Genomic DNA, 7,734 nt, shown 5'->3' with positions numbered 1-7,734 from the left:
GAGAGCTCCTGTGTCAACTTGAGTGAGACTAGTGTTGAGGACTTCAGCCTTTGCAAGTCCTGAAGGATGCTTGTCACTCCCACCAACAGCTTGAAGGGACTCTTCCTGCTGCTAAACTGCTTGACTATTTTTCCTGCTTAAAATTCTTGCCTTACAATCTTGTTACAACTTGAAAACTTGTACCCTTTTCTCGCTGCATTCTTCCTGCTGTTAACTGCTTGACAATTATTCCTGCTTAAAATTCTTGCCTTACAATCTTCTTACAACTTGATTGCAATGAAAAATTCCTTGACTCCTCTTGTCAGGCTTACAGGTAGCAGGACTCAGCCCCTCTTCCTGATGACGCTCCTTGACTTAACTAACACCTCGTCAGGCTTACAGGTAGTGACACAGCCTCTCTTCCTGATGAAACTCGACTCCCTGATCACAATGAAGTATGTCAGGCCTGATGTGGTAGAGATTGCTGTGGGCAACTGTTCATGGGATGGAGTGAAGCAGCACACGTCACACCTGCAAGGGAAACGGACCATTAGCTCCTAGACACATGAAGCTTGTATGTGCTGAGATCCTTAATGTTTGATAATTGATTCATTACAAAACAACCTTTGAAAAGAATGAGGCGTGGAAAAGGTGGCGAGATTCTTAGTATGAGATGTTTGGGGATTGGTTGCCTAAAAAACTATGACTGGACAAACATGATACGAAAAAACCGGGCAAGTTTGAAAAGTACAATGCACTATGCAAGAAATGTGTCGATATTTTGTGTGAATTGCGTCAAAAGTTCAGTCACATTCAAGAAAGGAAATTTGAAAAGCATAGCAGTATGACAGACAAGAAACTGAAAAATGTGCCTTAAATAAATACTTCCCAATTATATTTGAAGGATGATTGAAATTCGCACGGCATCATAAATTTCAATAGCACGACATTATATACATATTAGAAGTTTAAAAGACGAATCTGATGAATAACTTCACCTTCCCCAACACTGCCTCGATCACATGGTATCCTGGCAACGGGAACAGCGAGGAGGCAGCTGAATTCACACCTGTATATCAATCAACTCTGCCTCGGTGCTGATTGGCCAAGGAGGAGCCTGTGGAGAGAGAGAGAGCCTTTGTCAAGTCACCCCTATAAATGTAAAGCACACGAAATCTATAGTTGTAATCAAATTTAATATTGCAGAAGGGTAGCGACATTGTGAGTAGGAAAGACAGGAGAGGCGAGGAAAGAATCAGCTTGATCCTGGAGAAGTGAAAATATAATCTCGAGGATAAACTTATGAATAAAACTTCTAATTTGAAAAGAATAATAATTTAAAACTTTCTGCTCACACCTTCGAAGTTTATTATTGCTATTCAAAGTCAGTTTATGGTTCCAGAGATACGTTTTTGAAACCCTCTATAGAAAAATATACGAGTAAATAAAACAGTACAAGAAAAAAAATATATATATATATCACATGAATAACAAATTAGGAAAATAAGTATTAGAAATCCAACTTCGAGCTGAATTGATAAAAAAAATAAAAGAAAAATCTGGTTTAATACAACAAAGCATTAATAGACAAGTTTAATGCAAATTTAGAAGGTTAATGTGTGTGTGTGTGTGTGTGTGTGTGTGTGTGTGTGTGTGTGTGTGTGTGTGTGTGTGTGTGTGTGAGTTGTGTCTTTTTGAGTGTCTCCAGATTTTTGAGTGTGTCGTCACCAGATTTTTGAGTGCATGAGCATTCTAATGGTTGAATGAATTCGTGTTTATGTGCGTGTGAGTGTGTGGGAGCGGGCGTGAGTGTGTGGGCGCGGGCGTAAGTGTATGTGTGGGCGCGGGCGTAAGTGTATGTGTGGGAGCGGGCTTGTGTGTGTGTGGGCGCGGGCGTTTGAGGGCGTGGACGCGGGCGTGTGAGTGCATGGAGGCGGGCGTGTGAGTGCATGGAGGCGGGCGTGAGTGCGTGCGTGGAGGCGGGCGTGAGTGCGTGCGTGGAGGTGGGCGTGAGTGCGTGCGTGGACGCGGGCGTGAGTGCGTGCGTGGACGCAGGCGTGAGTGCGTGGAGGCGGGCGTGAGTGCGTGCGTGGAGGTGGGCGTGAGTGCGTGCGTGGACGCGGGCGTGAGTGCGTGCGTGGACGTGGGCGTGAGTGCGTGCGTAGACGTGGGCGTGAGTGCGTGCGTAGACGCAGGCGTGAGTGCGTGGAGACGGGCGTGAGTGCGTGCGTGGAGGTGGGCGTGAGTGCGTGCGTGGACGCGGGCGTGAGTGCGTGCGTGGACGTGGGCGTGAGTGCGTGCGTGGACGTGGGCGTGAGTGCGTGCGTAGACGCAGGCGTGAGTGCGTGGAGACGGGCGTGAGTGCGTGCGTGGAGGTGGGCGTGAGTGCGTGGAGGCGGGCGTGAGTGCGTGCGTGGAGGTGGGCGTGAGTGCGTGCGTGGACGCGGGCGTGAGTGCGTGCGTGGACGCAGGCGTGAGTGCGTGGAGACGGGCGTGACTGCGTGCGTGGAGGTGGGCGTGAGTGCGTGCGTGGACGCGGGCGTGAGTGCGTGCGTGGACGCAGGCGTGAGTGCGTGGAGGCGGGCGTGAGTGCGTGCGTGGAGGTGGGCGTGAGTGCGTGCGTGGACGCGGGCGTGAGTGCGTGCGTGGACGCAGGCGTGAGTGCGTGGAGACGGGCGTGAGTGCGTGCGTGGAGGTGGGCGTGAGTGCGTGCGTGGACGCGGGCGTGAGTGCGTGCGTGGACGCAGGCGTGAGTGCGTGGAGACGGGCGTGAGTGCGTGGAGGTGGGCGTGAGTGCGTGTGTGGACGCGGGCGCGAGTGCGTGGAGGCGGGCGTGGGTGCGTAGAGGCGGGCGTGAGTGCGTGGAGGCGGGCGTGAGTGCGTGCGTGGACGCGGGCGTGAGTGCGTGGCCGCGGGCGTGTGAGTGCGTGGAGGCGGGCGTGAGTGCGTGCGCGGACGCGGGCGTGAATGCGTGCGTGGACGCGGGCGTGAGTGCGTGCGTGGACGCAGGCGTGAGTGCGTGGAGGCGGGCGTGAGTGCGTGCGTGGACGCAGGCGTTTGAGGGCATGGACGCGGGCGTGAGTGTGTGGGCGCGGACGTGTGAGTATGTGGGCGCGGGCGTGAGTGTGTGGGCGCAGGCTTGTGAGTACGTGGACGTGGGCGTTTGACGGCGTGGACGCGGACCTGTGAGGGCGAGGGCATGAGGGCGAGGGCGCGGACGTGTGAGAGTGTGGGCGTGGAAATGAGCGTATTTGTGTGATCCTCCTAAGTGTTGGTGTGTGTGCCTTACTACTTAATAAAGTTAGTGAGCCAGGTGACCGAGCACGTGGCGCGCGGGGCATTTAAAGCCCTTTAATAATGGTAAATAAAGGCGATTTAAAAATATGAGGAAGAATGGCATCAACTTGTGGTGCTCATAGAAAACGTAAGATATGTTAAGGGAGACTATGATATTTAATAACTTAATTTTAATCTTAGTCGAAAAGTGTTATTTTTAAGGTATGCCCTCCCCTTAAAGGTGTGTGTGTGTGTGTGTGTGTGTGTGTGTGTGTGCAACAAATATAAACGTACATAAAAAGATAATGAATGAAAGTAATGAGCAATGGTACTTAAGCCAATTACCACTTACCACAGCGAACAAGTCGAGGGAACACAAGGCAGCGGCCACAGACATACCAATCTATCACAGTCTTGCGTATTCATAAATAAATAATCTCGACTTCTCCCTTAATTCTCACCTCAATAAGTTAGTCACACGTCAGATCACCTGGACAAACATGCAGCTTCCTACTTAACAAGCTTATTTACGTTGCCTGCAGTCTAATCACTCACGCAGCTTAATCGTGGCCAGTATCAGTTAGGTTAGGTTAGGTTAGGTTAGGTTAGGTTATTTATTATTTCCCCCTGGACATACAAATAGCTTAACATCTGTTCAGCAACACATCACCTGCTCAACAGCTAAACACTGAAGAAGAAAAATGACAACAAGAACAAGGACAAAATAGAACAAATGAAGGAAGGAACAGAAATACTTGACAAAAACACACACACACACACACACACACACACACACACAAACACACACGTACCTTCCCTAAAGAGTCGAGTGCCGTTGTGTGGCTCTCTCCAAGTGCCACATACCCAATTGGTTCAGAATAAGAGGCAAATTTGGCACCAACGCTGGGGTGTCACTGAGAGAGAGAGAGAGAGAGAGAGAGAGAGAGAGAGAGAGAGAGAGAGAGAGAGAGAGAGAGAGAGAGAGAGAGAGAGAGAGAGAGAGAGAGAGAGAGAGAGAGAGAGAGAGAGAGAGAGAGAGAGAGAGAGAAATTGGTTAGTTTTAGGCTTATATAATTTAATTCATGTTTGTTTAGAATTATTCATCATCATTATTATTATTATTATTATTATTATTATCATTATTCAGTTTGTTTTTCTTGATTATAAATAAAAGAATATACTTTATGTACACCACCACTACTACTACTACTACTACTACTACTACTACTACTACTACTACTACTACTACTACTACTATTACTACTTTTCTTCCTCTTCCTCTTCCTCCCACCACCCAAACACACACACACACATACATACACACCTAACAAGAGGATCACCCTTGGGAGTATAGCCCAGTTGACCCTGCTTGTTTGACCCCCACAACAGCAGGTAGCCGGCCTGGGTCATGGCAGCAGAGTGGTGACCCGCAGCAGCCAGCAGGACTAAGAGGGTGCCAGCCAAGGAGGTCACCAGGGCAGGGTTCCCTTCTGGGGCCCCTGTCAGTGTCTAAGTGCCAACTGGCCCAAGGTATTTTGTCACCATCTGAAACACACAAAAGCAAAAAATAAATAAATAATGATGATAACACACACACACACACACACACATATATACAGACATAGACACAGACATACATACATACAGACACCCACCAGCAGTCAAGGCAAGGGTGTGGTTGGCGCCACAGGCCAGCTGCACTGTCACCTTCCTGGCCAGACTCTTGACAAGCTTGCGTGTGGCGGTGTGACTGTCGCAGGAGTTGACGCCAAGCTGTCACCGTACCCATTGTCACCCTGTGCGTAGATCTGAGGAGAGAGGGAGAGGTGGGAGGGAGGGAGAGGGAGAGGGAGAGGGAGAGGGAGAGGGAGAGGGAGAGGGAGAGAGAGAGAGAGAGGAGAAGAGAGAGAGAGAAAGAGAGAGTGAGAGAACTAAGACCTAATCTAACAAAACCCAACTTAACTTAAGATATAATATAACTTTAAAGAGAGAGAGGGAGAGTGAGAGGGGAGATTAGAGAGAGAGGGAGAGGGAGAGAACCTAACCTGTCTAGGAGAAATAATTTGAATATACAGTAAAATCCCTCTCATCCGGCATTCCAGTATCCGGCAGCTTCAAGTATCCGGCACATTTTTCCCTGAGCCTTAAAATCAATAAAAAATCAATCTGTACTCACAAAATCGATTAAAATTCCCGCACAAGGCATAGTGTGTCCCCTGGCCACCAGAGCGCACTGCTTGGCGCCACCCACGGCCCGCTGCACTGTGTTTACCGAGTGACTCAGTCCCGCGTGTGCACTGTTTATCGCCTGACGCCAAACAACAAAATTATTTCTACTCTTTCACACACACACACACACACACACACACACATCACAGGCTCTCTCTCTCTCTCTCTCTCTCTCTCTCTCTCTCTCTCTCTCTCTCTCTCTCACCAGGCCCCAGGAGGTGAGAGCAAGAGAGTGCTGGTCTCCGGCTGCCACCTGAACGATGCTGTAGTTCTGTAGCTCATCAATTAATTCTGCAGGTGAGAGAACAGGTGGTGAGGAGGAGAAAGTGCTATTGGACTGTTGTGTGGTTATGGTGGTGTGGTAGTAGTAGTAGTAGTAGTAGTAGTAGTAGTAGTAGTAGTAGTAGTAGTTGTAGTAGTAGTAGTAGTAGTAGTAGTAGGTTCATTACATTCCAAGCACAGTACATAAATAAATAAATAAATAAATAAATAAATAAATAAATAAGTAAATAAATATGATAAAACAATAAGAAAACAACAACAACAACAACCACATAAAAACTGATGACCCCAACCAGTCACCATGACCTCTAGTACAAGGGTCACACAGGGCCACCACACTGCGACCTGACACAAACATAAACAAGACACCTTTTATGCATGAATTACAAGTGACCTATGACCCAACAGTGACCCACAGTGACCCACAGTGACCCAACAGTGACCCAACAGTGTCTTCACCTAGAACTGTGGAGTGTACAAGTGCCCAGCTGACACGTGGAGGTGCAGGTGTCAAGGCTAGGTCACATTAGGGCACCTGAAACAGAGAGTGTAAGGGGGGGTGGCCTGGTGAAGGGAGGGGGGCCAGGTCAACCCTTAAATTGTGTGTAATAATGAAAATAATGATAACAGTGACCTCTCTCTCTCTCTCTCTCTCTCTATCTCTTAGGTTAGGTTAGGTGTTTACTTGGCACTTTGGCGTGTACCGAGGTTCCCACACTGCCAAGGGCGGCGAGGGGGGCGTGGGGGGGGAGCACAGGGGCACATCCAAGGCTGCGTCACAAAACTTAGTGATTCTTTAAGGTGTAAACAAAACAATTCTCTTAAAACTACATTTATCTGGTAACTATGCACACACACACACACACACACACGCACACATACACACACACACACACACACACACACACTCACACATACACACACACGCACACACACACATTTAATCAGGGAGAGGCGTCACTGGCTGCACAGGGAAGCAATTTAAGTGGTGTGAAATATCTTAAAGGCGTTGTGTGGCGCCATCAACAAAGCAACACTATTTCTCAAGTAAGTAAGTATTATATCTCACTCAACACCATCTCAGGCACTCACCTTCCTGTATCTGGTGGTGTGTGCGTGTGTCTGTAGGTGTGGAGGGGCCCTTGAAAGCCAGCACCTTGTACACCTGGTTAAACATAAGATGCCTGGCCTGTAGATCCACGTTTTTGGCGCGACTCTGTGGGCCGTCTCACTTCCAAGGACAGTTTTTTTGTTTTTTTACTAATTACACTGGTTTTTATATATATATTTATCGGTTTTCTAGGTTATGATGATTAATAAAGGTTATATTGTTCGTTTTGCATAGGGTTTATCTTATACTAGTATTTTAAGATGCCACAAGTTATAAAATCCCACATCTCTAATCTTTGCCTTTTTTTTCTTATTTACGCGACTTTTCCTGAATATTTTCCGGTATAAGATAATGTAAAATACTTAAAAGACTCCGTACTAGTTGTTTATTTATCAAAAGTAACCTCAATTAGTGAATTATAACGCGACCGTCCCTGTCTCAACACTGTACCATTATACAATGTTGACATCCTGAGGACTGTCTAAGAAAGATGCAATAAATCTTAATCCTCTTCCTCTTCCTCGTCTTCCCTCACCCTCATCCTCCTTTCTTCCCCCTTCCTCCTCTGGCAGAAAAGGGATAAGAGGAGGAAGTAAACGAAAATAAAGAAAGGAATAAGGAAATACTGAATAAAGAAAGAAATAACGAATAATATGATTTAAAACTTTGTCCCTGTTATTTTCCCTTCATTTAAATCCTATTCCTCCACTTCTTCCTCCTCTTCTTCCTCATAATCTTCCTTTCTTCTTCCTTCTCAACATTACTCACCATTTTGTGGTTTTAAATGAAAGATTTATATATCATCTTGCGAACATTTTCAACACACACACACACACACACACACACTGCATAAGCTT

At 47.3% G+C, this 7,734-nt stretch overlaps 1 protein-coding gene across 3 annotated transcripts; it reads right to left on the bottom strand.

Moving 5' to 3' along the window:
- Positions 1-115: 115 nt before the first annotated feature.
- On the bottom strand, positions 116-7,114 carry LOC135098446 (uncharacterized). Of its 3 annotated transcripts, XR_010267000.1 has the most exons (6): positions 6,859-7,114; positions 5,690-5,775; positions 4,911-5,028; positions 4,580-4,800; positions 4,068-4,169; positions 116-1,096 (listed from the first exon to the last, which is right to left on the bottom strand). XR_010267000.1 is itself a non-coding variant. In XM_064000823.1 (4 exons), the coding sequence occupies exons 1-4, from the start codon at positions 6,941-6,943 to the stop codon at positions 4,592-4,594; spliced, it is 498 nt and encodes a 165-aa protein (XP_063856893.1). In that variant the 5' UTR covers positions 6,944-7,114; the 3' UTR covers positions 4,446-4,591. The 3 variants fall into 3 exon arrangements, 1 of the variants encoding a protein (XP_063856893.1); XM_064000823.1 differs by lacking the exons at positions 116-1,096; positions 4,068-4,169 and having other exon boundaries at positions 4,446-4,800; XR_010267001.1 differs by lacking the exons at positions 116-1,096; positions 4,068-4,169; positions 4,580-4,800; positions 4,911-5,028 and adding an exon at positions 5,169-5,563 and having other exon boundaries at positions 6,859-7,104.
- Between the last annotated feature and the right edge of the window lie 620 nt (positions 7,115-7,734).

Source organism: Scylla paramamosain, unplaced genomic scaffold (genome assembly GCF_035594125.1).
Source record: "Scylla paramamosain isolate STU-SP2022 unplaced genomic scaffold, ASM3559412v1 Contig65, whole genome shotgun sequence".
Taxonomy (NCBI): domain Eukaryota; kingdom Metazoa; phylum Arthropoda; class Malacostraca; order Decapoda; family Portunidae; genus Scylla; species Scylla paramamosain.
The sequence above is the reverse complement of the archived record's forward strand: the minus strand, read 5'-3'. Positions and strand labels throughout refer to the sequence as shown.

Excerpts from the sequence above, each read along its gene's own strand:
- LOC135098446 (XM_064000823.1), bottom strand. The coding sequence starts at position 6,943 with ATGTTTAACCAGGTGTACAAGGTGCTGGCTTTCAAGGGCCCCTCCACA. Across the intron at positions 5,029-5,689 it reads CTCTCACCTCCTGGGGCCTG|CTTGGCGTCAACTCCTGCGA; the intron begins GTGAGAGAGAGA and ends GTACGGTGACAG. Across the intron at positions 4,801-4,910 it reads CACCCTTGCCTTGACTGCTG|ATGGTGACAAAATACCTTGG; the intron begins GTGGGTGTCTGT and ends TGTGTGTTTCAG.